General features: G+C 42.4%; 2 protein-coding genes across 4 annotated transcripts; both read left to right on the top strand.

Annotated features, from left to right (window-relative positions):
- The first annotated feature begins 59 nt into the window (after positions 1-59).
- Positions 60-10,957, top strand: CMTM1 (CKLF like MARVEL transmembrane domain containing 1). Of its 2 annotated transcripts, none has more exons than XM_031680908.2 (4): positions 60-459; positions 2,520-2,678; positions 8,945-9,043; positions 10,565-10,957. In XM_031680908.2, exons 1-4 carry the CDS (start codon positions 181-183, stop codon positions 10,886-10,888), a joined length of 861 nt encoding a protein of 286 aa, XP_031536768.2. In that variant the 5' UTR covers positions 60-180; the 3' UTR covers positions 10,889-10,957. The 2 variants fall into 2 exon arrangements, with proteins under 2 accessions (XP_031536768.2, XP_072823593.1); XM_072967492.1 differs by having other exon boundaries at positions 10,581-10,714.
- Positions 10,958-11,257: 300 nt separating this feature from the next.
- Positions 11,258-25,743, top strand: CMTM2 (CKLF like MARVEL transmembrane domain containing 2). Of its 2 annotated transcripts, none has more exons than XM_031680663.2 (4): positions 11,258-11,668; positions 11,798-11,959; positions 24,905-25,006; positions 25,367-25,743. In XM_031680663.2, exons 1-4 carry the CDS (start codon positions 11,444-11,446, stop codon positions 25,583-25,585), a joined length of 708 nt encoding a protein of 235 aa, XP_031536523.1. In that variant the 5' UTR covers positions 11,258-11,443; the 3' UTR covers positions 25,586-25,743. The 2 variants fall into 2 exon arrangements, with proteins under 2 accessions (XP_031536523.1, XP_006203822.1); XM_006203760.4 differs by having other exon boundaries at positions 11,261-11,668; positions 11,801-11,959.
- Positions 25,744-27,354: the final 1,611 nt, after the last annotated feature.

Consider the following 27,354-nt stretch of genomic DNA (forward strand, 5'->3'; position numbering starts at 1 on the left):
CGCATCCCAGGTGGCTGGAGGGGCTTGGCTTGTCCGCGGGCAGCGAGAGCTGAGTGCGCGCGAGGGGTAGACGGCCGGCAGCCGTTGGGCGCGACGCTGGTTCCCAGGGGAGAGCCGGGCGCCGCGGGGCAGATTCAGAGCCGCCGGGCCAGCCAGACACCACCAGGCCCGGGGTCCGCCATGGATCCTGAAGCCGAGGGCGCGCCTTTAAGGGGGGACTCGCAAGCCCCGGGGCGTCCCGGGCGCTCAGTGCGCATCACACCCTCGGCGCGGCCTGCACGCCAGGCGCCCACCGAACCCACAGCCACGCCGACCGGCCGACCGGCGTCGCCCGGAGAAGCGGAGGCGGCGGCCGTACAAAAGCGCGCTGAGGGCCGGGCCAAAGTCCCGCCCAAATTCAGGGACAGCTTCAAGCGTTTTTTCTTCTCGCCCACGGGAGCCCTGAAGACCATTAGGCTGGTGAGCAGGGAGAGCTGGTGACCGGCGGGCGGGTGCCCGGGCGGGAGTGGTTTCCACCGGCGCCGCCTCGGGAAAGCTTCCCTCTTTGCCTTTGCCAGTCACCTTTGTTCCGCCTCACCTTTCCTCCCCGTCCCCCCTTGCTCCTCTCACACACTCAACCCTTAATACTAAATCTGGCGCGCTTCACCCCCTCCCCACCCCCCCGTCTTACTTTTATATATCTGTTTTCCCCTCACAAATGGAATTAGGAAGCCGTGAAGATAATAGCGGGAATGTGTAAATTAGCAAACAAAAATCATAGAATTGACCAATGAAATTGATAATCCACTGGCCAATATAAGAGGAAAAGATGGGGGAAGAGAGGGCATATATTTAAAGTTAGGAATTAGAAGGAAAATAATGACATCCCGATGAAACTGAAAGGATTCACAAGGGTACTTTGCAAAACACATAACTGTGAATAATTGGATCAAAGAGTTGATTTTCTAGGAAAATCTTCCAAAAATGTATCAGGCACAGACTTTTTCACAGGTTAACTCTTTCAAACCTTCATGGGATGCATTCTGACACTCTTCAAGCCTTTTCAAAGAATAGCAAAAGAAGAAACACTTCTGAATTATTTTTACAAAGTCAGTGTAGCATTTGACCTGACCAAGTTCAGAAAAAGAAAACTGAATAGAAATCTCACTGTGTCAAAGCAACAGTATTAATATACTAACAGAAAATATTCATCAGTACTTCTTAAAAATACGCCATGAAGAAACATAAGAATGATTCAATATTAGGATTCTATTAATCTAATCCACCATATTATAAGCAAAAGAAGAAAAAATTAGGACATTATATCAAATAGGGTACAGAACACATTTGACAGAATTCAACATTCTTTTTGGATTTCAAATAATAATAATAGTAATAATAATAATAATAATAATAATAATAATAATAATAATAATAAGTAAGGGATGAAAAAAGAGACCAGTTAAATAGAAATACATAGATATTTCATTGACATTATAAAAATAAACCCAAAAGTCAGCATCAAATAATTAAACCTCAGAAATATTCCCATTAAATGAGGAACAAAGAGGATGCCCACTATCAACACTATTATTCAATATTTTTCTGGAACCACTAGTCATCACAATTAGACAGGAAAAAGAAATAAGAACACTTGAAAAGAAGAGGCAAAATACATAATTTCTGATAGCTGATATGATCATGTATCTAAAAAACACAAAATCAACAGGGAAACAATTTGAAAGACCTATATGAAGGAAACTTTGAGACTCTACTGAGAGATACTTTACAACACACTAAAATAACTGGAAAGCCATACTTTGCTCTTGATTAGTAAGACTAAATTTTGCAGCCTGTCTGTATTATGAGTTAAAGGAAATCCCAGTTAAAATACCAACAGGCTTAGTTTGGGGAACTTGACCAAGACAAAAATGAGAAAGATAAACAATATGAAAATGAGTCCCAAAAGTGGGGAATAGGCAGACAATAATACAACATAAAATGAATTGTCTGTTAATTTCAAAAGTACTGGGGAAGAAATCAGCAACTCAGTGGAAGAAGTGTTTCAAAAGAGCCCTGAATACACCTGAGAATTTAGTATGTGATAAAGGGTGGATTTCATACTAGCAGTGTTTCCCAAAAAATGATGTTGGGATAATCAGCAGCTGTTTGGAAAGAAAGAAAGCTGGGACTCCACCTCACTCTTTCTATCAAAATCAACATGTATTTACTCTACTTGATCTATATATACACAATTCTTTCTGGTATGAAATATGCACCGTTAACAGTGGTTACTTTTAAGGAGATAGACTAGGGTTGGGTTGAGGGAGGAGAAAGAAACTTAGGTACTGGGTGCATTTTTTTTTTGCATGTGTTATTTCATTTCTTTAAAATATAAAGAATTTTTAAAAATAAAATGTATGCGAAACAATACAAGCTAATTGCAATACAATCAGATTTGCATTCTGAGCATTTATGATTTTGTTTTGTTTTTTAATAGCCCATGTGCATTAAAATAAATCTTGTTCCTTTTACTGCAGGCTCTTCTCATTGGTGCACTAGTTTGTTTCATCATTGCCGAAGCCCAGGAGTACTTCATAGCAATCACAGTTCTGGAAACCTGCATCGTTGTTTGTTTCATTCTAATATATATGCTAACCCTTCACCACTTGATGACTTTTTTACACTGGCCCTTACTTGTAAGTGTTCCTTTTCATAATTTGCATATAAGCTTTACCCTCAGCCCCACTAGAGTCTCTCCCCAAATGAATGCAACAGAGTGATCTCTCTGAGCTGTGACAGAGTGTCACCCTAGTCCCAGGGAAGAAGCTAGCCTAGTACCCAGAAAGATTCCTTGAACTCCTCTGTCTATAGGACAACCAAAACACACACACCTGCTTCCGTCTCATTACAGCACTGAAAACGTGGCACTTCGCAGCTGGTCCTAAAGAAAATTGTAATTAGTAGATACAGTACGTAAACACACTTCTCACCCATTGTTTGTAAAAAAGCACATGCTTCTACTTTTTAAACAGCACCCTAACAGATTACAAACATCCCTCTGAAAAGCATGTTTCTACAACATGGTAGAGTTGTAGAAAATTGTCACGTGTGCCCTGAAAGAGTGCAAGAGTCAACCTTTTCATGTGTGTTAACAGTCCATCTTTCCAAAGGGATGCCATATGGTGGTGTATTCAGGACAAGACATAGCATAGCCTTCTTCAGTAGCTTTTTCTGGGATTTCATATTCCTTCTGGGATTTCATACCAACTGCAAAAAATTCCAGAGCTAATCCCTCAGGTCTGAGACAAATCCTATTCATTGTGGAGTCTGATGCTCTGCATCCTCAAAGGCTGGAGAGGATCTATAATTTTGTCCAGATACAGACACGGGCCCAGTTCCTGTTCTTGCCACCTTACAGCTATGAGAACTGTCACCTCAGTTTCCCTACCTAGGAAATTCAGCAAAGGAAAAGTGTGATGATAAGAACTGACTACAGGGTTCCTGCAAATGTGTTTAGAGCAAACAGAACAAAACGCTTGGCACAAAGTGAAGCACATTCACTACAAAGTGTCCACCAGACCCAGCGTGAGGCAGTGGGGTGGCTTTTACCATTTTACCCAGCACCATGAGGAATCCTAACTCTGAGATCATGCCTCTTCCACATCCCGCTTCCTTATCATACTTTTTTCTGTCAGGTAGGATTGGTTGCTGTTGAAGTAAAACTCAAAACCTTTTCTTCAAGCGTCTGAGAGATTTTCTGAAAAGGCAGCTGAGCTCTCTCTGTCCCATAGAGTGCCGAGCACCAGGAGGCAGACCAAGCCCACCATGAACCATTTTATCGGACACGTGGAAGACCCTCTTAGTTAAGCAGAGCTATAACCATGGAGAGGTTTCTGAGGGGAACCTAAAAATCTCTGTCCATGGAAATTTTCAAGAAGGGAAGGTAAAGTAACCGTTTTTGAGCACATACCATGTACCAGATACTTCTTCATACCTATCACCTTATTTAATCCTCACAACAACCCAGTGCGGTTGTAGTCATCCCCTACTCCCTGTTGAACAGACGAGAAAATTGGATTAAAGAGACTTAGTTGCCCGTGGTCTGAAGGAGGCACACAGAAACTCAGACTGGAGCCCAGGTCTGTCTGACTCTGAAGCCCAGACTCTCTCCATACTTTATGCCCTATTGCCTAGTGATGGTTTCTCTAACTCCATCCTCCCTACATCTCTGTCCTCCTCAGATTCTCTAAATTTTATCTTCTGTGTATTCGCCCCTGTTTTCTCATGGTTTCCTTAACATGTGGAGCCAAAGGTGGTGGGGGAGGTACAAGCCCTTGGGGGTCAGTGTCCCAGGTGCCACAGCACCAAGGTCAATAGCTGGGTATGGGGGACAGCAGCCCTCCAAGCAAAGGTCCACTCATAGCCTGGAGAGCCAGAGAGAGCCTCAGGGCATGTGCTTTGCTGGAGGGGCTCGTGGGAGTGTCCAGGGAGAGTCTCAGGGAGAGGCAGGAGCCAGGGTCTCCTAAGTGTGAGCAGGAAGGTCCCGGAGGAGGAGCCATCCCCTGGTCTGGGGCAGCTCAGGCCAGCTTGCGCAGAGCTACGGCCCTTACTCAGCTCTGGGAAAGCCAAGCCCCCTTTTGCTACCTCTGTGCTTGGGTGAGAGCACTCTCTTTTCTTTGGAAAAGAAAAGAGGGCCCCCGCCTTTTTCTTGCCACTGTCCTCCAGGGTGTGGGCCAGGGTCTGGAACAGCACATGGATATGCCTGGTGAGGTCCCAGGAGCTTCACAGTTGGGAAACCATCTTTCCAAGAAGGTTGCCAGGTTATTCTGATGCTCCACTAACTAGCAGTACACATACCAGGCAGACACATACTAACCAACATAGTCACTCAGATGCTGAGTGATCTGATTGACTTGGAAGGTTTTTCAAAAGGCTGATTAAAACAGAATCCAAAACTGTTCTCACCTCCTGTCCAGTCCTTTCCTCTCTAATCTGCCCTTACAGATCCCGTAAGATGAAGGACATGTACATGTAAGATTGCTCTGAGGGTTAACAGCTACCGTTGGGTAGTAACAGGGAGGCCTTGTCAGGGTAGGAACCATGCTGGTTTAGTGACAGTATTGGTGCCTAGGAGGTGACTACTCCACACTTCAGAGGGAAAGGGGACTTGGAGACGTGTTGGCATCAAGCTGCAGGAGGAGTCACTGGGAAGCCGGAGAACACCTGGCCCATTTCCTACTGTGACTGTTTCAGGGCTGCGCACAGGCTCAAAGGCCTGCCCAACACTAGAGGTGTCCAGCGTGCATGACTGCAACTTTCTTTCAGCCCTTCTCTCCGGGAACAGTGGTTTGGTGCCCAGGAGGTACAGGATTAGGGTAAGGAGTACCAATTTGCAGTGGCGATTTCCTTAAAGGCTTCCATGAGGCTAGAGTTCCTTATTCCCCTATTTCCATTCTTGTTTGGCAAAGGGCTAAGGGGGAAAGTCCCCAGCAGGAAGCTAGAGAAGGCTGATAATTCAGGGCTTCGGACCCTCAGCAAGGTAACACCAAAGAGCACTAGCCTCACATACAGATGACTGGCCGAGACATGTGGATTCTGGGACCATATTTTGGCAGGGCCTCCTTCTCTGGCGAGATGATGGAGCCTGGGCTTGGGGACCCACCCAAGTCTCAACAGCATCTTCTCGTTTCTGCGAAGGCCGTGCCAGACACCCCCAGGAAGGGTGTGAGTCCAACTCCCAGCCAGCCCCTGACTTGTTAGCATGGCTCTGCATCAGAGCTAGTGGGAGTACAGCTTTCCTCTCCCCACCTGCAGTCGGGTCACTGTTTTCATTCGAAGATTTATCAGTTTTACCTTCCCTTGTCTAGTGCCACCTGCAGTGTACCCAAGAAAACTATGAATTAGTTATTGTCTTCTGAAGAATCCATATTTTTTAACACTTCTACTTTATAAAAAAATATTATCCAATAAGGTCAGAGAAACTAACTTCTGGCTAAGCTGATGCTTTTGCCAATAGAAAGCAATTTAGAAAAAAGAACATAATAAACATACATTTAACTAAAACTCTATTGAAGGGATGATTCCAAACTACTGGCAATGTAAAAGGTATCAGCTTTAGACTGTCCCCTTCACATAAAGTTAATGAGAAACAACAATTCTGGCAATGACTGATCAGGTTCTGCCACGTGCCTAGAGAACTCTAAGGCACAAATGGAACCAATGAAGGTTGCCAGTAGCTGAAAACTATACAGTATTTACTGTATATACATTCTTGTTACAAACACCACATTTTTGTAAACCAAATTGTAAATGTTTAACTTCCCCCTAATATTCCATGACTTTTCAAAAATAAACATTCACCATCAAAGCATCTTTTTCTTTTCCCAATTTTAATTCTACACAATTTTGTTTATCTGAGAGCTTTATGGAAAAATAATAGTCAAGTCACAAGCCCGTCTCTCCTTTTGTCAGAAGAGGCTACTTGAGTCAATAGTGTATTTAGTCAAAGGGAGAAAGAAAAAGATGATGAGTAAGGATGGCATCTACAGGGGAACCAGAGGACCTTTTGCATGCGGCAAGGCTCAGCTGCAGTTTTACCCCATCAAGGAGAACATCTCTCTCTCTCTGTCAAAGATGAGGCCAACAAGAGGGTCTGTGTCTAAGGCAAAAGGGAGGGGGGTTAGTCAGGAGAAGGCCCTTGGGCTCTCAGTCAGACTGCAGAGGGTCATAGCCAGTTGCTTGCCCATCTGTAAACTGGGGATAATGAGAGTTCGTTGTGAGAATCAAATGAGACCACATATAAACACCTTGGCACAGTATGTGACACATAGTAAGTGCTCAAGAAATGTGAGCTACAATAGAAATGTTAGGTACAAGGCATACATTACCTCCCAGGGACAGCTCAAGAGAGCACTTTCTTGCAAGTAAGAACAAGACCTAACTATAATGTCCAACAGTCCAATGTGGGGATGGAATTCTGACGGGGAGTCAACGATTGGCTAGAGGGGGCCGAAACTGCATTTATGACTAGGATCATTATTAATGTGCTTTCATCCAAATTCTCAGTGATCTATGACTACAGCTAGTTAATTTTCATTTTAAAAAGTTTACATTCTGCTTCTTAGTCATAAGAATCCTTGTTCACATCTTTGAATATCTTGGTTTACACAATCCCCAGATGCTATGCTTCCTGCAAAGCTGCAAACTGCTGTACCTGCCCCACTGTGGGCAGATCTTTTGCTCAGCCTACAGAACCCAACTGGAACTGATTTTCAAACCTCATCAGCCCTGTTCCGTGTTCCCCCTCCAGTGTTAACCACCAGATGCCCAAGTAACAGACGTTAGTGCCTTTTTAAGAAGCAAGGTCCCATTCCACGAAAGGGCTCCTTGCTCGCCAATCTCAACAGAAAGAACACCTGGAGTTCACAGAAAGTTTACTATGTGTGGACCTTTTGAAGGCAGACACCGTCTGTGCATCTACACCTTGATGCATTCCCACACCCACTGGATGCCAAGCACCTCATCTGACACTTTCAGATTCAACATGCCATTTCATCCTCAGATGAACCCAATGAATCCCAGTCAATACCCCCATATTGAAAATTAGCCTGTTGGCACAGGGTGGGTGATAAAATACGCCCCAAGTCACACATTGGCAGGAATTGGCAGGCCAGAAGAGTTGATCAATAAAATATACACATTCAGCCTAGGTAGATAATTCATCTCCTTCTTATCTGGGTTTCTCTGATGGGAGGTGATAGTGAGTTGAGTTCTGACCATTCCTTAGCAGATATTCAATCTTGGGCAATTTCATAAACTTCTCTAAGCCTCGGTTACATCCTCTTAAAAGGGGGATCCTAACAATACTGACTTTGGAGGGTGTTTGTGAGGTTTAAATGAGATAGTGACTGGGAAACACTGGGCACGCTGAAGTGCTCCATTGGAGCCATTACGATTAGACTACAGGGCTCCTCTCCGCGTTTGGGCAGGGGCACCAGACAGGCTAACACTACCAAGTGCTGACACTACCAAATCAAGCCACTAAGAATTAAAGACTTAAAATGTTCAAATGAGCTATCTGGGCCATACGGAGGTCACATGACCTGGGCTTTTGCTCCTCCCCACACGCTGGGGCCACTGACTCATTCAGTACCTTCTCTTCCATTATCACTCTGCTACTAAAGCCCAGCCTCTGCTTATTTGCAGGGTGTGCCCCAGCCACTTGTCCTCACCCTTTATTTAGTACACAAAGAAATGACTGGGCCAGCAGTTAAAGAACCCAGTACTGATGTCCAGGAAGGACACAAATATCCTGTAGATGTCAGGGCAAACTGAATTCTGGCCATGTTTTAGGAAAGAGCAAAAGTCAATTTCACACCAGAATACCAGGCCTGCTCCTCAGATGGGTCCCTGCCTTCTTGGGATGTGTGACCCTACAGAATAAATATGACCCAACTTTCAGAGTATCAGTTCTACCGATTTGCAGATTTGGGAGTGGAACTGAATTGGCAAAGTGTTCATCTAAATTTGTATGTTTATATTAAAATAAATGTATTATGGACTAGAACGCAGAATTTACATTAATTTAAAATACAAAACTTGCCAAAAAATCATATTTATGGTGGGCCAGTTTGGGTGAGGCCCCCAGACTTCTAGGTCTTTTTCGCGCTCATTTTCCTATGCCCTTTAAAAAGTCTGATGAAAAAGTTGTCAGCTCTTTTTTTTTAAAGAGTATTCTTTAATGACGTTAAACCCATTTCTGCTGACAGTCCTATCCAGGACCTTAAAATCACAGAAACTCACATCTCCAGAGATGTAAGAATTATGCTGTGGAAGGTTCTTCTTACTATTAATCAAAGGGAAAGTTTTAAAAAGGCATCATCCTTGGGTAATTGACCAATTTAAATATTTTATGAAATTACATTTGCATGTAAAGTTGACAATTTTCAATTCTGTATTGCAGGATCTAATCAACAGTTTCATTACTGCTGTGTTCCTTTTAATATTGGCTGCCTTGGCGATACAAGAAAAGGAAAGAAGGCACTTATTCTACATTGGAGGGGTAAGTAGAGGCCTTCATGACTCCATTTAAGATCAGTATTTAAAGACTCTTTGAAAAGGGAAATTGGCAGACCATCATTATTTCATTTACAGAACATCCCCACCACTTTCTCTTCTCTTTCTTGCACTGACTTCAGAAGAGTTGAAGTTGCACAAACTCTAAGCTCATGAAAATCTTTATTCTAATACTCATGCTCCGTGTAGGTACAAAAACAAGTCTGTAGACCCCCTTTTCAAAATCATACACACTATTTTTTTAAGTATTGCAACAAGATATTCTTATCTATAAATAGGACTTTGATTTTTCTGGATCAGAGAATTATATTTTAAATCACATGAAAAGAATGACTGTAGGAGAAAAAAAGTACATTGTCAAGAGAGAGTGACTCAGGCTATTCAGGAAGGAAGGAAGTTCCACACCAGGCTAGGCGTGCTCTGACTTAATCTTTACAATTCATTTTTTCAGATATGGAAACAGGTTAAAAACTTTACCCTGGGTCACAAGGCTGGGACAAATCCTCTTCATAAGAAGAGCACAAGAAATGGCAGATTAAATGCTTGGAAGATAGGGGGTGGGGAGTTGGGTGGTGAGACTTGAATCCAAGAAATTAAGCAATAAGAACAAAAATTAATCCCGAAAAACAAAGTCTAAGTTCTTTGAATTCATTCCATAATCAGTAAATATTTGTCAATCCCATTGTACTGTGCCAAGCTTGAACTCACAAATTAGCTAGAGCAAGACGTACCTAAGAAAAAATTCATGAAGGCAGCCAAGGATTAAGGGATCTTAAAGAGAAACATACAAGGCAGGCAGGAGCAGGGAGCACCTGGAATCTCAGGTTTTGTAGGCCCCTGGCCCCCATCTGCTAACTCAGTTACCAAGCTTTCTTCCACCTGCCAGGAGCTCTTACCCTCTGGTCTCCCATCAATTTTTGCCTGGATGGCAGGAGCACTCCCCTCCCCTCCATTGGTCTCCAGCCTGGTTCTCTTTCTTTCATCTCATGGCAAGTGGGCTTTCTGAGTCTGGAATCTCACCTCTTCTCTTGGTGAAGTCTCAGATCCTGCACCTCCTCAGCCTCAACTCTGCCCTCTCCCTCACCAGCTCCAGAGGATTCAGCCATACTAGATTCCTTGGAGATCCCAGTCCAGTACCTGGAGTTCTCCTCCCAGTTGGTCCCCTTGGAAACTACTTTCAAACATAGCTCAACAGTCCTTTCCACTGAGGAGCCTTCTCAGGGCCCTTCCCCCACCTGGAGCTTCCAAGGACCAGTGCCCTTCTCTGGCCCTGGTGCCTTAGGTATCAGGCGAGGTCGTCACCCGCAGAAAAGGCCATTTCCAAAATCTCTTTATCTGGGAATGGCAGAATGGGCCACAGCAGCCAACTCTGCAGACACTAAGAAAATAGTGGAGAGTCTGAGCGGGACAGGAGTCCCAGTCCAGGTTGTGTATAGGGAAGACAGTTGCTGAGGAGCTGCAAAATAACCCTACTTTTCCTTCCCGCATATGGTCTTGTGTCTGACAGTCCCTGTGTCTCACAGCGGCAATCGTGTGTCTCGTCGATGGGACGGTGGTCACCAAGAGGATGAGGAATAATATTAAAAAAGCCCTGGGAATCGAAAGCGAAACCGAAGTCACTCCCATCCCGGCTCAGGAAACCGCCCCAGCACCCGTGAAGGCACCCACGAGGGTACCCCAAAAGGGAACCCCAAAGGCACCTACAAAGACAGCCATGAAGCCACGCGGCCCGGCCACTGCGCGGGCACCCTCGGAGGTATCCAAGGCGGGAACCTCGGAGCCACCCTCGCAGGCACCATTGGCTACTGCCTCCCGCCGCTCCCGCCGCTGAGCTCGCGTGCTGTCACCCGTTTCGGCCTACTTGTGATCATAAAATCAGGGCTGCTAAATCGGGAACACCTCTGCTTGCTCGTGTTGCCTTGTGTAAAAGTGGAGTTACTTTTCCTGGCGCGTGTGAATGCACCCGCGCCCTCGCCCTCGGGAGGCTCTGGTTCCAGCCAACCCGACCCGAAGACGGGAGCAGCGGCTACAGCCGCCGGGCCACCTCGCTAGGCCTCACTGGGCCGCTAGGGGATTTCCGCGCGGAGGTGGGACCACCGTGGTGAGCCCGGGGCGGGGCGGGAGCTCCCGCGCTGAGGGTGGGCGGGCCTGGTGGTCCCCGCGGGTCCTCGCGCGACACCCCCCCCCCGCGCGGGCAAGATGTGGCGCGCGACGAGATGTGCTGGCGGCGAGGGCGCCAGACGTTGGCGTTCGCGGTCCTGGCGGTTGGTTGAGCGCCGCCTCTAAGCAGGTCGGTGGACATCAGGCTCGCTCAAAGGCCAGGCCTGTCCGGGGACAGCAGGAGAAACTGGGCAGGCCGTGAGAAGCTGAGGACTCCCACGCCAACATGGCTGACAAAGGCAAAAAGGGCAAACCCGGGCCAGCACCTGCCCCAGGGACCGCACCGGCGGCGGCCAAGACCGAGGAAAAGAAAGAGGAGAAGCCGAAGTCGGTGCAGCCCAAGGATGAGGTGGGAACGAGGAAAGGATGTCGCCGCTACAGGTGGGAATTCAAGGACAGCAACAGAGAGTTCTGGGTTATGGGCCACGCTGAGGTCAAGATCCTGAGCTTGGTAAGTTGGGCTTGTGTCCCTGGGCAGGGGCCCAAGGACGGGAAGAGGAAAAGGAACGTGCTCCAAGGGGCTCCAGAGGGGCTCCAGAGAGCCTGAGCCTTGGCAGTGGCTCAGGCGCCTGTCTCCCAGCAGGGCTGCCTAATAGGTTCGCTGATAATGTTCACCGGCACCACTGTGCACCCTCTCCTGACACTCATCATCACCATGGAGTTGTCCATCTTCTGCTTCTTCATCATTGTCTACACCTTCGCCATCCAGAGATACATGTCCTTCATCCTGTGGCCCATTTCTGTAAGTGAGGGGTGGTGGGGAATGCCTGCAGCTGGTGTGCGTTCATGCACGTGTCTTAACACCTGGAAAGTGACTGAACAGAGAGATAGGCCTCACATCCCTTATTTGTGCCCTGGGCATGGGCTCAGCACCTTTGGGTGGGCCAGAGCAGGGCCAGCTAAAATTCGGTAGAAAACTCCTCCCAAAAGCCCAGCTTGAGGGCAGGGGGGCCTCTTTCTTACCTGGTAGTTAAAGGAAGAGCCTTTGTTTCCCTGAGATTTTGCTTTCCTTGGGCACAGGAGAGGTGTAGCAACCAGTAGTCCCTTCCAACCTCTGTGCCAGATCACACCTGACTGGAAAGATCACCCTGAAGGTACCCCATCCCCAGGATTCAAAGGAAAAATGAGTGGTGGGGGAGGGGACAACTCAGTGGTAGAGTATGTGCTTAGCATGCGTGAGGTTCTAGGGTCACCCCCAGTACTGCCATTAAAAATAAATAAATAAATAAACAAACCTAATTACCTCCTCCCACACCTCCAAACAAATAAGAAAAAAAATGAGTAAAATAAAATGAGAATTTTTTTTAAAAATCACTTCTAAAGCAGCCTCAGATCGCCACTGACTATCCCTGTGTGGGATGTTAAACCCAGAAGGATGTTCAGCCCAAAGCAGTAATCCACTGGAATGGGACTGAGCTGGGCAAGTTACCCAACCATTCCCAGACTCTGTTTCCTCATCTATAACATGAAGACAGTTAAAAATCTTGTGTGGGATTTTTCTTGAGGGGTAAAAGTAGAGTGCTTGACTCTGTGCCTGAGAACTCATGGACCTGAACCCCTTCTCATTACCTGTGTAATCACAAAGCATACCTGCCTAACTTCCAACTAATCTAAGGCCCTGTGCTTACTCATTGCACATTCCCAGCATGCCCCTAGAGCCCTGTGCTCACTGTTTCTCTCACTTTGTGTATGAAGTGGGTTCAGCATGGCCAAGTAACTTGCCCCCAGGTAACTCAGGTAGTACATGGCAGAAAAAGGATTCAAACTTGGCATAGTCAGTTGAGTCTGAGTCCCTGACTACATTCTGTCCTGCCTCCTTATTAAAGTTATTAGGGTCCAGGGATTGATAGGTCTCAGTTGGGTGGATGAGGACTACCAATATCAGAAGAAAGGAGAGGAGGACTGTATAAGACTCTTGGGAAAGGAATAAGCAGAGGACAAAGTAAAGGGACAGGCAAGGGACATGTTCCCAGCCAAGGTGCTTGAGAAGATACTTTTAGTTCCAGCAAGATGAAAAATCAGGTAACCCTGAAAATCCTCCTGCTGCACTTACCTAAAACTACTAGGGGAAATGTAAAAGCTATTGCTTTAACTGAATGGCCAAACTGGCAAAAAAAAAAAAAAAAGGAGGGAAACTCTGGTGCCAAAAGTGGAAGACAGAAGCAGTGATCAAATCAGGTGCTTCTGTGTGGGTGGGAATGACCCAGAAACTTAGAATGTGAATTTTCATGCACTCTCAAGTTAGGAGATGAGGCTTTGGTCTCAAGCAAAGTGGGGATTTAGAACTGAGAACCCTGCATAAGGCCAGCACCCTGCAAAGACTGCACCCTAAGGGAAAAGGCAGAACACACTTTTCTCCTACACAGAAGAACAAGAAAGCATGTTCATCTCTGCACAAGTTTTGAGTGGAGAAAAACAAAAAAGACCACCATGAGAAATAGGAACCTTGAGCCTACACTTTGTACAGATTTGGTTTAAGTTTTTCCTACCTTCAGCCTAGAAACCTTCATGAAGCCTAAAAAACTGAATGCCTGAGAATTGGCATAAAAATTGATCCCAATTTGATAGTATTCTGGAGAAATCCATGGGACTCCTGACAGAAACAAATGCAAAATCATAATCAAAGCATAAAGAGATTCTCACAAGGTAGGTGCAGGGGTGTGCGTATGTTGAGGGGGAGGGGGTTGTCAAAAATGAAATCACAGTTCAGAACTGCAAAACACCTGATTCTAAAATCCTGTGACTAAGAATCAGGAGCCAGCAAACATAGCAAATGGGAGGATTAGAACCCTGAGAATATGCAATCATAGAAGAGCTTCTGCAAATAATTTGAAATATACTTAAATTATAAAGACATAAATAAAGGCCTTAAGAAAAGAATAAAACATTATGAGGATAGAATAGATTTTTTTAAGTACAAGGTATAATGTCTAGAATCAGATAGTCATTGAAATAAAAATGTCAATAAATGGGTAAAAGAGCATATCAGACAAAAGCTGGAGAATTAGTGAACTGAAGGATATGGGGAAGTTACCAGCATATAGTACTGAGAGATAGAGAAAATATCAAAGAGAGAAGTTGAAACATAGAATAGGAATAAGAAGTCCTTCATAAGCCTAATAGGTGTTCTGGAAGAAGACACTCAAGAGAAGGGAGAAGAAATATGCAAAGTGATAGTGACCAAGAACCCCCCAGATTTAATGAAAGTAGCATCACTTAAAATGGCAGAGTAGGGAACTCCAAATCTCTGTCCTTCCACTAAAGCAATGGTTAAGCTCTCAAAAACTATCAGAATCAACTTTTTCAGAACTCTGGAATCTAATTAAAAAAAAAAACCAAGAGAATACTTATTGAATAAAAATGCTACTGAATTTTGGTAAGAGAAAGTTGTGGCATTTTAACTTAAACTGCCTGCTTCCCTCACTCCCCAGCTTGTCAGTGGCCAAGAAGACAGCCCACATTCCTGACCACATTCCTCACTGGTGGGAGAGGGAACAATACCAACCTTGTTCCCAAAGAATTATGGTTGTGTGTTTGACCTGTCTGGTGGCTTCCTAAGGGATTGGCCAGGGACTTGCCTTTGTTGCACCTGCCTCAGAGTTTTCTCAGACAAGCAGCCTACTAGATAGCATTTGTCAAAAGCATTTAAAAGCATATGTACTAAATACAGCCACCAGGGGCAAGGTTTCCCAAGCAGTAGACAGACAAGAAGTTTGGGAAGGAAGAGGCTTGGGAAGGAGATGCATGGGGGAATAAGAGCTTTGAAAAGGTCCCACATATACCAGGGAATCTAGGAGGACTGCGCACGCCCAGGGCTGGACACAGGCACAGAAAAAACCCTAAGCTTTCACCTTTGACTGACCTCTAGGCTCTGCACAAGCAGCGAATGAAAACTGAGAGTGTTGAAGGAGTGCCCCAACACAGAGCCAATCTGCAAAGACTTGTTTCCAGATATATAAGGAAACTGCCATCAAATTGCAACTGACTAGTAAGCTAATGAAAAACAGACTTCAGCGGCCACACAAGAGAAAGAATACAGTCTTTCAAAACATAGTTTAGGAAAAATTATTAAATATAAACAGCTCACAACAAGCAGCAACAACAAACCCTGGGGAGTAGAAGCATTGTGGTTTCCAGAGTAACTATGTTACAATATTCAAAATGCCTAGTTTTCAAAGAATTATAAAGCATACAAAGAAAGAAGTGTGGCCCATTCACAGGAAAAAAATATTAATAGAGACTATTCTTGAGGAAGCCCAGATATTAGACTTACTAGATGAAGAGTTTAAATCATGTCTTTAAAATGCTCAAAGAACTAAAAGAAACCAGGAGAACAATCCATTAACAAATAGACAATGTCAGTAAAGAGAAGTTAAAAAAGAAACCAAATAGAAATTCTGGAGCTGAAAAGTAATACCACTGAAATGAAAATTTCACTAGAGTTGTTTAACAGTAGATTTGAGCAGGCAGAAGAATGAATCAGTGAACATGAAGATTGGTTGATTGAGATTATTCAGTTTGAAGAACAGAAAGAAAAAAGAGTGAAGGAAAAAATGAACAGAACCTAAGAGACCTGTGGGACACAATCAAGCATACTAACACAGGTAGAGTTCCAGAAAGAGAGGAGAGAAAGGGGCATAAAGAATATTCAAAGAAATAATGGGCAACCCCCCCCCAAATTTGGTAAAAGATATGAGACTACACATCCAAAAAGCACCAAGTAGGATGAATACTCAAAGTGATCTATACTGAGACACATTATAATCAAACTGTTCAAAGACAAGGAGAAGGTCTTGAAAGCTGTAAGAGAGAAGCAACTCATCTTGTACTAGGGACCCTTTATGAGATTAACAGCCAGTTTCTCATCAGAAGCCCTGGAGTCCCAAGGGAGTGGAATGGTATAGTTAAAGTCCTTGAAGGAAAAAAACAACTGTCAACCAAGAATTCTATCCTTTGAATTTGCTACCTGTTATGAGTTTAATTATATACCCCCTACTATATGTTGATGTCCTAACCCCCAGTACTTATGAATATGACTTTATTTGGACATAAGGTCTTTGCAGATGGTTGAGTTAAGATGAGGTTATCAGAGTGGGCCCTAATGCAAAATGACTAGTGGCTTTATAAAAAGGAGAAATTTGACACAGGGACAGACATATATAGAGGCATATATAGAGACAATTTGAAGAGAGACAGGAAGAAGATAGGAATGCAAGACAAGCCGAGGAATGACTGAAGCTATGAGAAGCTAGAAGAGAAGCCCCAAACAGTCATTACTCAGCACCTTTAGAGGCAGCAGGGTCCTGCCAACATCTTAATTTCAGACTTCTGGCCTCCATAACTGAAAGACAATAAATTTATGTTGTTCTAAGCTACCCAAGTGGCAATCCCAAGAAATGAATACAGTATCCTTCAAATTTGAAATTATCCTCCAAAATTTACCATTCAAAAATAAAGGAGAAATTAAGATATGCCCATATAAATAAAAGTTGAGGGAATTTGTTGCTAGTACACCTGCCCTACAAGAGGTACTCAAGGGAGTCCTCCAGGCTTAAGTGAGAGGACACTAGACAGTATCTTGAAGCATAAAAGACTAGTAAAGGTAAGTACATAGGCAAATATAAAAGCTAGTATTAACGTATTTTTGGCTTGTAACTCCTTTTTCTTTTCTGATATGATTTGAAGGGGAAATGCATAAAACAATTGTTGTAAATCTATGTTAATGGGCCACAGTGTATGAAGATATAATGTGCTACAATAATAATGAGTTTTTGTGTACTATTGAAGCTAAGCTGATATCAATTCAAACTAGATTGTTGTAAATTTAAGATATTAATTGTAATCCCGAGGTAACACTAAGAAATTAACTAAAATATACAGAGAAAGGAAGGGGGAGGGTATAGCTCAAGCAGTAGAGTACATGCTTTGCATGTACAGTCCTGGATTCAATCCTCAGTGCCTCCTCTAAAAATAAATAAATCTATCTCCCCCAACCAAAAAAAAAAAAATTAAAGAATATACAGAAAGGAAATGAGGGGGGAATAAATTGGTATATTATAAAAAATTAAATGCAAAAAAGGCAGCAATGGAGATACAGAGGAACCAAACGATATGACATATAGAAAATAAATAGCAAAATGACAAATAAGTCCTTATCAGTCATTATTTTAAATTATACGTGGATTAAACTCTCCAACTAACTAAAAGGCAAAGTTTATCAGAATGGATTAAAAAAAATAGTCCATGATCCTACTATATTAGGATCACAAGAGAGTCACTTTACATCCAAAGATACAAATAGGTTGAAAGTGAAAGTATAAAAAGATACTCTATGCAAATAGTAATCTAAAAAGAACCTAGTCTAATCAATATTAGACTTAATTAAAGACATGAACTCTCAAAGAAGGACCAAGAAGATTAAATAAAAATAAAACTACACCTAGACATGTCATAGAGGCACAGCTGATCATCAGAGGCAAAGGAAAACTTAAAATCAAACCAATGGAAAAGACAATTTACCTTAAAAAAGAAAGCTCAAACTGTTAGACTAAATTCATATTTTTCATCAACAATGAAAGTTGCCAGAAAACAATGGAATCATTTCTTTGAAGGGCTGAAGTGGAAAGAGTGAAAGAGTCTACTAGACAAAGTAAGATTTCCTTTCATTGACCGTCACTGAAGGAACTACTGAAAGACTTCAGGAAGAGGGAAATTAAACCCAAAAGAAATGTTTGCAATGTAAAAAAGGAACAGTAAGCAAAGGACCTAGTACCCTTGTAGATTGACTTAACATTAAGACAGAGGTTGCTTGGTTTTTAAAAAACTGTTAGTAGCTTATCTGGGGAGAGAACACTAAAACAATGTGGAACTAGAACAGTAGCAGCACAATAACATGGAAGACCACAGTGGTAGTATCTGATGATAATTAAAAGTCCTTGATTCAGGGGGCATTTGGTAATACTATTAGCATTACTGTATTAAAACATAGCGGGAGGGTATAGCTCAAGTGGTAGAGAGCATGCTTAGCATGCACAAGGTCCTGAGTTCAACCTGCAGTACCTCCTCTAAACATAAATAAATAAACCGAATTACCTCCCTCCTCAAAAAAACAAACAAAAAATATATGTATGTGTATATTAAAACATAATACCAATTTGCTAACAAATAGAATTCCAGGAGATATAACATCAAACCTATTGAGGAGAAAGGGTGAAAAGAGAATAAAAGAATTGACTCAACAGAAGGGAAATATAAAAGGAATCTGTGATTTATGTTAAATAGAAAAAATGGTAGACATAAATCCAAATATATCATAAATTATGACAAATACAAATGGACTATATTCTTGATTTAAAAGACAAAGGACTCTAAAAATAGTTTTTTTTTAAATCCAGCAATGTACTAAATTACAGGGCAGTGGAGAAAGGTTATAAGAGATGGAAAAATTAAGAACTAACTAAAAGAAAGCCAGCATAACTTTACTACCAGATTAAACAAATTTTGTGTTTTAAAAAATAAATATATAAAGAGGCTCACTACATGTAACAATTCTGAACTTGTATGCACCTATAACAGTATAGCCCCCAAAATATAAAAGACAAAAATGGACTTAACTATAAAGAAGAATTGACAAATAGGAATCATAGTGGAATATTTTAACACACATCCCTCAGTAATTGATGGCTTGATCCACTGACACATTTAAAACATATAGAACCCTACACCCAAGAATAACAGGCTATGTATTCTTTTCAAAGAACACTTGGAACAATTATAAATTAAAATTAACCTCAATGAAACCACAAAGCACATATAAACAAATAACAAAGAACTAACGTAATACAGACTGCATTCTCTAACTTCAATGCAATATAATTAGAAATCAGTCAGTAAAAATTTATATCTTTATGTATTTGTGAGGAAATCTAATGTTTTCCCCCAAACATAGGGGATTGATTTAATTATATGTCATATTTGCAAATACTGTGTGTAGGATGCAGCTAAACAATTCAAGTTCAAACCTGTATAATTAGGTGAAAAGAATGAAAATTAACAATTCAAATATATATCTCAAGAAGATACCAAACAAAACCAAAAAGATGAAATTAAGAAGTCAATGTCAAATGTAAGAGCTAAAATTAATGAAATAGGAAACAAGATCCATAGTGAGGACGAATAAAACCAAAATCTAATTCTTTAAAAAGACTACTAGGGGAGAGTATAGCTCCAGTGGTAGAGTGAGTGCATGCTTAGCATGCATGAGGTCCTAGGTTCAATCCTTAGTACTTCCTCTAAAAATAAATAAATAAATAAACCTAATTACCTCCCACCAAAAAAAAAATTTTTTTTAATTTTTAAAGACTAACAAAGGAGATAAGCCTCAAGAAAAAAGAGAACAAAGAAAAATATTAGAATAAAGAAGAGATTTTAAAGATCACAAGGAAAACATGAATTTTTATGTCAGTAAACTGGAATGTAACAGTTAATCTAGAAAAATATATGAGGTACAAAATTGACTCAAAAAGAAGTAGAAAAACAGGTTATAAAATAATTCACCCATTTTTCATCTGGCACTTGTTTTCATTTTTTACATTTAAATCTTTTGATTTATTTGGAGTCATTTTTGTATATGGTGTGAACCATGGCTCCAGCTTTATATCCTGATGGCTCTCCCTATCATTCTACCCTATCATTCAATTTATTCATTTATTGAATAATACATCTTTTCCCCATATTTGAAATGGCATTTTTGTTAAATGCTAAAATTTCATATGCAGGGTTCATTTCTAGACCTCATATTCAGTTCCATTGGTCTGTCCCTTTTTGCTCTTCAAAAAAAAGGGGGGTGCTTTATAATATGTTGTACCATCTGAAAAGGCTTTGATCCTAAAACCAGACATGAGTTGGCCAACAAGCACATGAAAAGATGCTCAATATCACTAATTATTAGATGCAAATCAAAACTACAGTGAGGTATCACCTTACACCAGTCAGAATGGCTATATCAAAAAGTCTGCAAATAATAAATGCTGGAGAGGGTGTGGAAGAAGGGGAACCCTCCTTCACTGTTGGTGGAGAATGTAAATTGGTGCAGCCACTATGGAGAACAGTACGCAGATTTCCTTAAAAAATTAAAAATAGAGTTACCGCATGATCCAGCAATCCCACTCCTAGGCATATATGGAGAAAACTCCAATTCGAAAGATACGTGCACCCCAATGTTCATAGCAGCACTATTTACAATAGCCAAGACAGAAGCAATGTACATGTCCATTAACAGATGACTGAATAAAGAAGTTGTGTGTGTGTGTGTATACATGCACACATATACACAGTGTTATATTACTCAGCCACTAAAAAATAATAAAATACTGCCATTTGCAGCAACATGGATGGACCTAGAGATTATCATACTAAGTGAAGTATGTCAGACAGAGAAAGACAAATACCATATATCGATTATATGTGGAATCTAAAAAAACAACACAAATGAACTTATTTACAAAACAGAAGTAGACTCACAGACATAGAAAAACAAACTTACGGTTACGAAAAGGGAAAGATATGGGAAAGGATAAATTAGGAGTTTGGGATTAATATATATAAAAAAGATAACCAATAAGGGCCTACTGTATAGCACAGGGAACTATATTCAGTATCTTGTAATAGCCTATAATGGAAAAGAATCTGAAAAAGAACATACACACACACACACACACACACACATAACTTATTCACTTTGTGGTACACCTGAAACTAACATAACATTGTAAATCAACTATACGTCAATAAAAAAAAAATTTTAAACCTTATTAGGAAAAAAACAGACATGATAAAGAAAGTAAACTATAGGCCTATATTATTTGAATATAGACATAAAAATTCTCAGTAAAATATTAGCAAACTAAATCAAGTAATATATAAGCAAAGAGTACCTCATTATCAAGCAGAGCATCTTCCAAGAATGTAAAGGGATTTAGTCTCAAAATCCTGTTAACATAATTCACCATCTTTTATTTAAAGCAGAAAACCATTTAATCATCTCATAAGCTGCAGAAAAACTAGTAACAGTCAATACTAATTTTCAGAAAACTCTTTGCAAACAGGGAGAAAAGGGAACTTCTTTAACTTAATGATAGATAACTATCATTATCCAAACCTAAAATAACATTGCATTTCGTGGTAAAACGTTAGAGGCATTTCCTTGAAGATGCCTACTGTTCCCACTTCTATTCAGCATTGTGCTGGCCATCTTAGTACAAAGTGACAAGAAAAACAATAAGTATGTGGACTGGGAAGGAGGAACTAGCGTTACTCACTGGTAATATGATTCTCTACACGGAAAATCCAAGAGAACATACAGTCAAATTATTAGATTGAGTTCCACAAGGTTATGAGAAACAGAAACAAGTGTTCCTGAATACCAGCCACAAATAATGAGAAAATGTGGCTTTTCAAAGAAACCATTTAAAACAGCAAGATGTCTGAGAATAAACCTGTTCAAAGATTGTAAAACTTTACATACAGAGGATGACATTTTGTCAATGGACATAAAAGAAAAATCTAAGTGGAGAAATACACCACATTAAAGATGTGAAGTTACTATCATAAAGATGGCCATTTCATTCGAAAGTAATCTATACATTAAATAAAATTTCAACCTAACAGAGGTTGTTTGTGGAACTCTGCAAGGTGATTCTAAAATTCTTATGGAGGAATAAAAGGAACTACAAGGATGGACTCACCCAATGAGATACCAGAATTACTATAAAGCTTTGGTACTAGCCCAGGGATTGACAAAAGGACTAATGGAATTGTAATGGACTGAATGTGTACTCCCAAAATTCATGTGCTGAAATCCCAGCCCCCAGTGTGGCTGTACTTGCAGATGGGCCCTCCAAAGTAGTAATTAAGATTAAATGAGGCCAATCAACAGATGACTGGATAAAGAAGTTATGGTATATTTATACAATGGAATACTACTTAGCCATAAAAAATCCCATATGCAGCAACATGAATGGACCTGGAGATTGTCATTCTAAGTGAAGTGAGCCAGAAAGAAAGAAAAATACCATATGATATCACTTATATTTGGAATCTTAAAAAGACAAATGTGCTTATTTACAAAATAGAAACACACTCACAGACGTAGAAGACAAATTTATGGTTACCGGGGGAAAAAGGGGAGGGAAGGGATAAATTGGGAGTTTGAGACTTGCATATGCTAACTTCTATATATAAAATAAACAGCAAGTTTATATGGTATAGCACAGGGAACCATATTCAATATTGCAGTAACCTATAGTAAAAAGGAATATGAAAATGAATGTCTACGTATATGTATGCACTATCATGCTGTCTGCCAGAAACTGGCACAACATTGTAAACTGACTATGCTTCAATTAAAAAAAAATTAAATGAGGCCATAAAGGTGGGGCCCTGCTTTGATAGGATTAGTGTCCCTATAAGAAAGGACAAGAGAGGTCTGTCTCTCCCTCTACCTCCTCCCCACCCCCACCTTGCCCATCATGGAAAGGCCATGTGAGGCAATGGTGAGAAGGCAGCCGTCTGCAAACCAGGAAGAGTCCTCACCAGAAACTGAATTTGCTGGCACTCTGATCATAGACTTCAGGTCTCCAGAACTATGGGAAAATAAATGTCTATTGTTTAAGCCACCCAGTCTGTGGCATTTTGTTATGGCAGCCTGAGCAAACCAATACAGGAATAAAAAAGAAAACTCAGAAATAGGTACATACTTATGACAACTTGATATATAATAGAGGTGGCATAACACAGCTGAAGGGAATATTTAATAAATGTTCTTGGGACTATGAGAAAGAGAAGGAGAAACTGTGTATACCATTAAAATTAAAACTTTATAACAGAAAACATCATAAACAAAAATTTTTAAACAAGCCAGTAGAAAAATGGGGTAAGAGGTAGGTACAGGCAGGAAATCCAAATGCTTAAAACGTGTTTTTTAAAACGCTTCATTTTTAAAACCAGCGACGTGAAAGTTAAAACAACAAGGTCCTATTTCAACTCACCAGATGGGCAAAAATAAATCAGCCTGGTCATCCTGGACCTTGGCAGGTACACGGGAAACCAGAGCCCCTATACGTACGTGGCTGGTGGGAGTGGACGCTGGCCCAGGCATTTTAGAGCTACCTGGGCAATACTTCAATGAGGAAAGATGCGCACGGGAGGCTCAGACAAGAGTGTTCACTGTGGGCACAGTTGGCAATAATAATTTTCTAAACAGTAAAAACACTCCAGTGCCTCTAGTTTCGTTTCTTCATGCAGTAGAATACATCAGCTAAAGTTAACGAATTCAATCTCTATTTCTGAAAATGGGTAAATCTCAAAAACTTGGTTAAGTTTTAAAAATTTAAAAAAACACATGCTATAAGATACATCTTTTATTTACATTTTTGAAACATAAAATAGTGTATATTGTGAGTGAATATACAATATGGAGGAAAATACTAATACACACTTAGGAAAGCTACCCATTGACTTGGAACACATGTAGGAGGCGGGAAAGGGGATGGAAAAAAGTGTTTTTTTGTTTTTGGTTTTTTGGGTTTTTTTTTTTTTTTTGACTTTTTTATTGAGAGTCCTCAGGCAAATATTGCAAGATGTTAACATCTGTTTAATCTCAGTGATTCATGACTGATGGAGGTAGGGGTGGGGATGGGACGGCCTATTATTTTCTATATGTTTGAAATGTATTAAAGTTCAAAACATTGAAAAGGAAAAGCGAAGGCCTGAGACAAAGTGACCAGAGAAGGACAACCTGCAGAAAGTGGCATCAGAGAAACCAAGGGGAAAGGTGGGCATTGTCCAACGCTGCAGGGTCGGCTGCTGCCCACAGGATTGAGAGGATGTACAAGCTCTGGGCCAGCATCACCCCTGGAGTGATGGGGAGGAAGCTGGCTTACTGTGGCCATGGTTTGGCCAACTCAGAGTTAAGTTTGGCTGTGCCAGGGAGCAACGGTGGGTGGTACTCGAGGGAAGGCAGCGTGGGAGACAGCCCTTTTGCCCAGTCTGAGAACATCTGGACCTTACCAGAGGAAACAAATCTGGAGCAAGGGCAAGACTGAGGTCTCAAGGGATGGGAAGGAGGGTTGATGATGAAAGAAGTAGTGAGGCCTTGCAAAGCCAGGGGTCGGTGGCGGGGGGTGTTGTCTAACAAGTAAGGTGGGGGAAGGGGGAGGGCTAGGGGTAAAGAAGCAGCTGCTAGGCTCCCAATGTTGGACCAGAGTCCAACAGAGCTCCTGCCAGCAACACAGCCACCCCGGATTCAGAAAGAAGTGCTGGCCCTGAGAGTATAAAGAGGCTGTGAAGTGGTACCCAAGAGGGACATCAGTAAGTTGGATAGTTACTTAAGTGAGCACTGGAAGGGGGAAACAACATAGCCACTAAATGTGTGGTTTCACAGATAAGATGGTAGCCAGGGTGGCCCCTAAAGGCAGTTAAGCATCTTGGGCTTGTGTCTCAACTCAGTCCAGCTGGGGGCGGTCAGAGGCATGTCTGCTTAGCCCAGTAAATACTCATCTTCCTGTACATGTTTCTAGAATCAGGCAGAAGTTTGAAAACCACTCCCTTTGGAGGAAGCTAGGCCAGGTCCGGTGTTGGTGGGGCCTCGGCTCCTTTTCATGCTGGCTTATCTCTCCCACACTTTCAGGACCTTCTCAACGACCTGTTTGCCTGCGGCTTCCTTGGGTGGGCCGTGTACTTTGCTGTGACAAGTCGGCAAACCATGCCACTGCACTACGTTATTGCTGTGGTGAGTCTTTCACGTTGGGCTGTTAATTTGTTCAGAAATCACCACTTTTGGAGAATGGTTAGCCTCCTCTGTTTTAAGGAAAAGGATCCCAAGATCCAAGCAAAGTTTAAAAGTAAAGTTGGTCAGTATTTCCAGTGGAGAAGCCATTCGAATGGATACGATGTCTAGGGAGCCAGCCCAGCCAATGGCTTCCTCATTGAAGGGGAGGGGAGGAGCAAACACAGAGCCGCTCTGGGTCCGGGAGCTTGAGGGGACAGGGGAAGGGGTTAAACAGCACCCATCGACAAGTCAGAGCCGGGAAGGAACTAAGACAGCTTTGGAATGAAAAGCAACAGTTTCGAGGGTTCTTTTGTTTTCCAGGTCCTTATTGGTGTGGCTGGACTTTTTGCTTTAATCGATGTATGTCTTCAAAGAAAACACTTCAAAGGCAAGAAGGTCAGAAGGAATGTGCTGATTCCTCCAGGAAAGGAAAAAGAGGGTGAAAAGGCAAAGGAAGGGGGAAAACCAGGGGAAGGAGACAAGGGGAAGGATAAAGGAGCAGCACCAGCAGCCCCAGCAGCCAAGGGAGGCAAGAAGTGAGACCGGGTCCCCGCGATCAGAAACGGCAGTGTATTTTACAACAAAACAGATTTCCACTGTCTAACTTGTCTTCTCTCTAGAATGGTCTTCTTTTCCATTTTAACAACCACCTTTGCTTGGAAGAGAAATTTCTCCTTAAATGGATTGTAAAGCTTAAAGTTGATGTAAACGTTATTTTGTTCATTCAACAAAAGTAACCACAAGTTTTGGTGCAGAGGGTGAGGCTGGAGCTGGGCCTCTGAAGGTGCCCACAGGCATGGACGGTTTGGGGAACCAGAAGCGTGGGTGACACCAGTTGTCAACGCTGACCAGCCAAAGGGGCTGGAGGAAGAGGAGAGACTGGAAAACAAGAGGATGCATTTTGTTCTCATCGGTATTTTTGTTTCACTTTTTAAAAAAGCATCCAGGTAGCCACCGTGAGAGAAATAAGGCCATTGGCCTTCCTTACTCTTACTTTGCAGTTTAGTGTTGGTCCTCATTTGAAGGGCACTTGGGCGGGATCATGTTGTCAGGGCTTGAGGTCTCCAAGAGCTGGAGTCAGGCTGGGCACAGGAGGAACTGATGGGACAGCTCCCTCACGGATAGCCAGCCAGCCTTCGACCTGTAGGGTCTCCAGGGAGACCCTGACCCTGAGCTAATCTCAGGTGGGCCCTAGAGCCACAGTTCTCACATGCAGGTCTCAGTCAGGGCCCCACTCTCACTGGACAGTCCTGCCATCCCGGCAGGAGAAGGGTCATCCTCATGAGAGGAAAGCGAGGTTCCAAACAAATGCATAAGGAGCTGGGATGAGGTCTGTGTGTGTGTGGCGGGATGGGGGGGGCGGTGGGTCAAATGGGGAGGCCCCATCCCAGCCAGGGACAATGTGAGAGACAGGCTGGCAGGGTTGGCTGGGCCTTGGGAGCCATAATAACAACTTAGGCCTTTGTCCTCAGTGCCATGGGGATTCCTTGAAGGTGCAGGGGCTGCTTAGAAAGGGAGAAGATCACACACTTGACTGCTGCTGAGAAGGGAGTGCTGCTGGAAGGAGGCTGCTGCCTGTCATTCAGGTGGGAAGGTGGGCAGCTGGGGCAGCATCTGGTGAAACTTGGGATGGCCACGCCCTGCTGCTGGTCTCAGCCACAGCACCTCTACCCTTAAGGCCCACTACTCCCTTTGCAGTGCCCACACTGCCCCCTGCAGGCTGGTCAGGGTGAGGCAACCCTACTGAAAGTGGGAGCAACTAGAGGGAGTTACATCATAGGGAAAGACTCAAAAATGCACATTCTCCTGCTCTATGGCCTAGAATTCCTCTCCTAGGTATTCAGGCCAAGAGGAATTATGTACTAGAATGTTCTTAACAACCAAAAAGCTAGAAAAGGCCAAATACTTAAAAGGTGATAAACTGCTACATTCATAAAATGGAATACTACTCAGCAATAAAAATAAGCTACTGATACAACACAATGATGGATAATGACAAAAATAAAAGATTCATATGACGAATAGAAGGTTCATATGATGAATCTCACATCATATTGAGTGAAAGATGCCAGACACAAAAGGATATACCATATGATTCCATTTCTATGCAATTCAAGAACAGAGAAAGACAGGCATATCACTCTTCAGGGTCTCTGCACAAAGATGAAATTGAAGCAAGAGCACTGGAACAGAACAGCTAAAACCTCTGGAGGTGGTTCTTGCTCTCTTGGTGTCATAACATTACCAGAAAATCCAGACTGAGCAAAAAAGTATAAGACTTTCAAAGTCAGTGTGAAAAGAACCTGAAT

Source organism: Vicugna pacos, chromosome 9, assembly GCF_048564905.1.
Source record: "Vicugna pacos chromosome 9, VicPac4, whole genome shotgun sequence".
NCBI classification, from domain to species: domain Eukaryota; kingdom Metazoa; phylum Chordata; class Mammalia; order Artiodactyla; family Camelidae; genus Vicugna; species Vicugna pacos.

Coding starts and splice junctions, on each gene's coding strand:
- CMTM1 (XM_031680908.2), top strand. CDS start 181: ATGGATCCTGAAGCCGAGGGCGCGCCTTTAAGGGGGGACTCGCAAGCC. Junction 2,679..8,944: donor TTTTACACTGGCCCTTACTT/GTAAGTGTTCCT, acceptor TCTGTATTGCAG/GATCTAATCAACAGTTTCAT. Junction 9,044..10,564: donor ACTTATTCTACATTGGAGGG/GTAAGTAGAGGC, acceptor TGTGTCTGACAG/TCCCTGTGTCTCACAGCGGC.
- CMTM2 (XM_031680663.2), top strand. CDS start 11,444: ATGGCTGACAAAGGCAAAAAGGGCAAACCCGGGCCAGCACCTGCCCCA. Junction 11,669..11,797: donor AGGTCAAGATCCTGAGCTTG/GTAAGTTGGGCT, acceptor CCTGTCTCCCAG/CAGGGCTGCCTAATAGGTTC. Junction 25,007..25,366: donor TGCACTACGTTATTGCTGTG/GTGAGTCTTTCA, acceptor TTTGTTTTCCAG/GTCCTTATTGGTGTGGCTGG.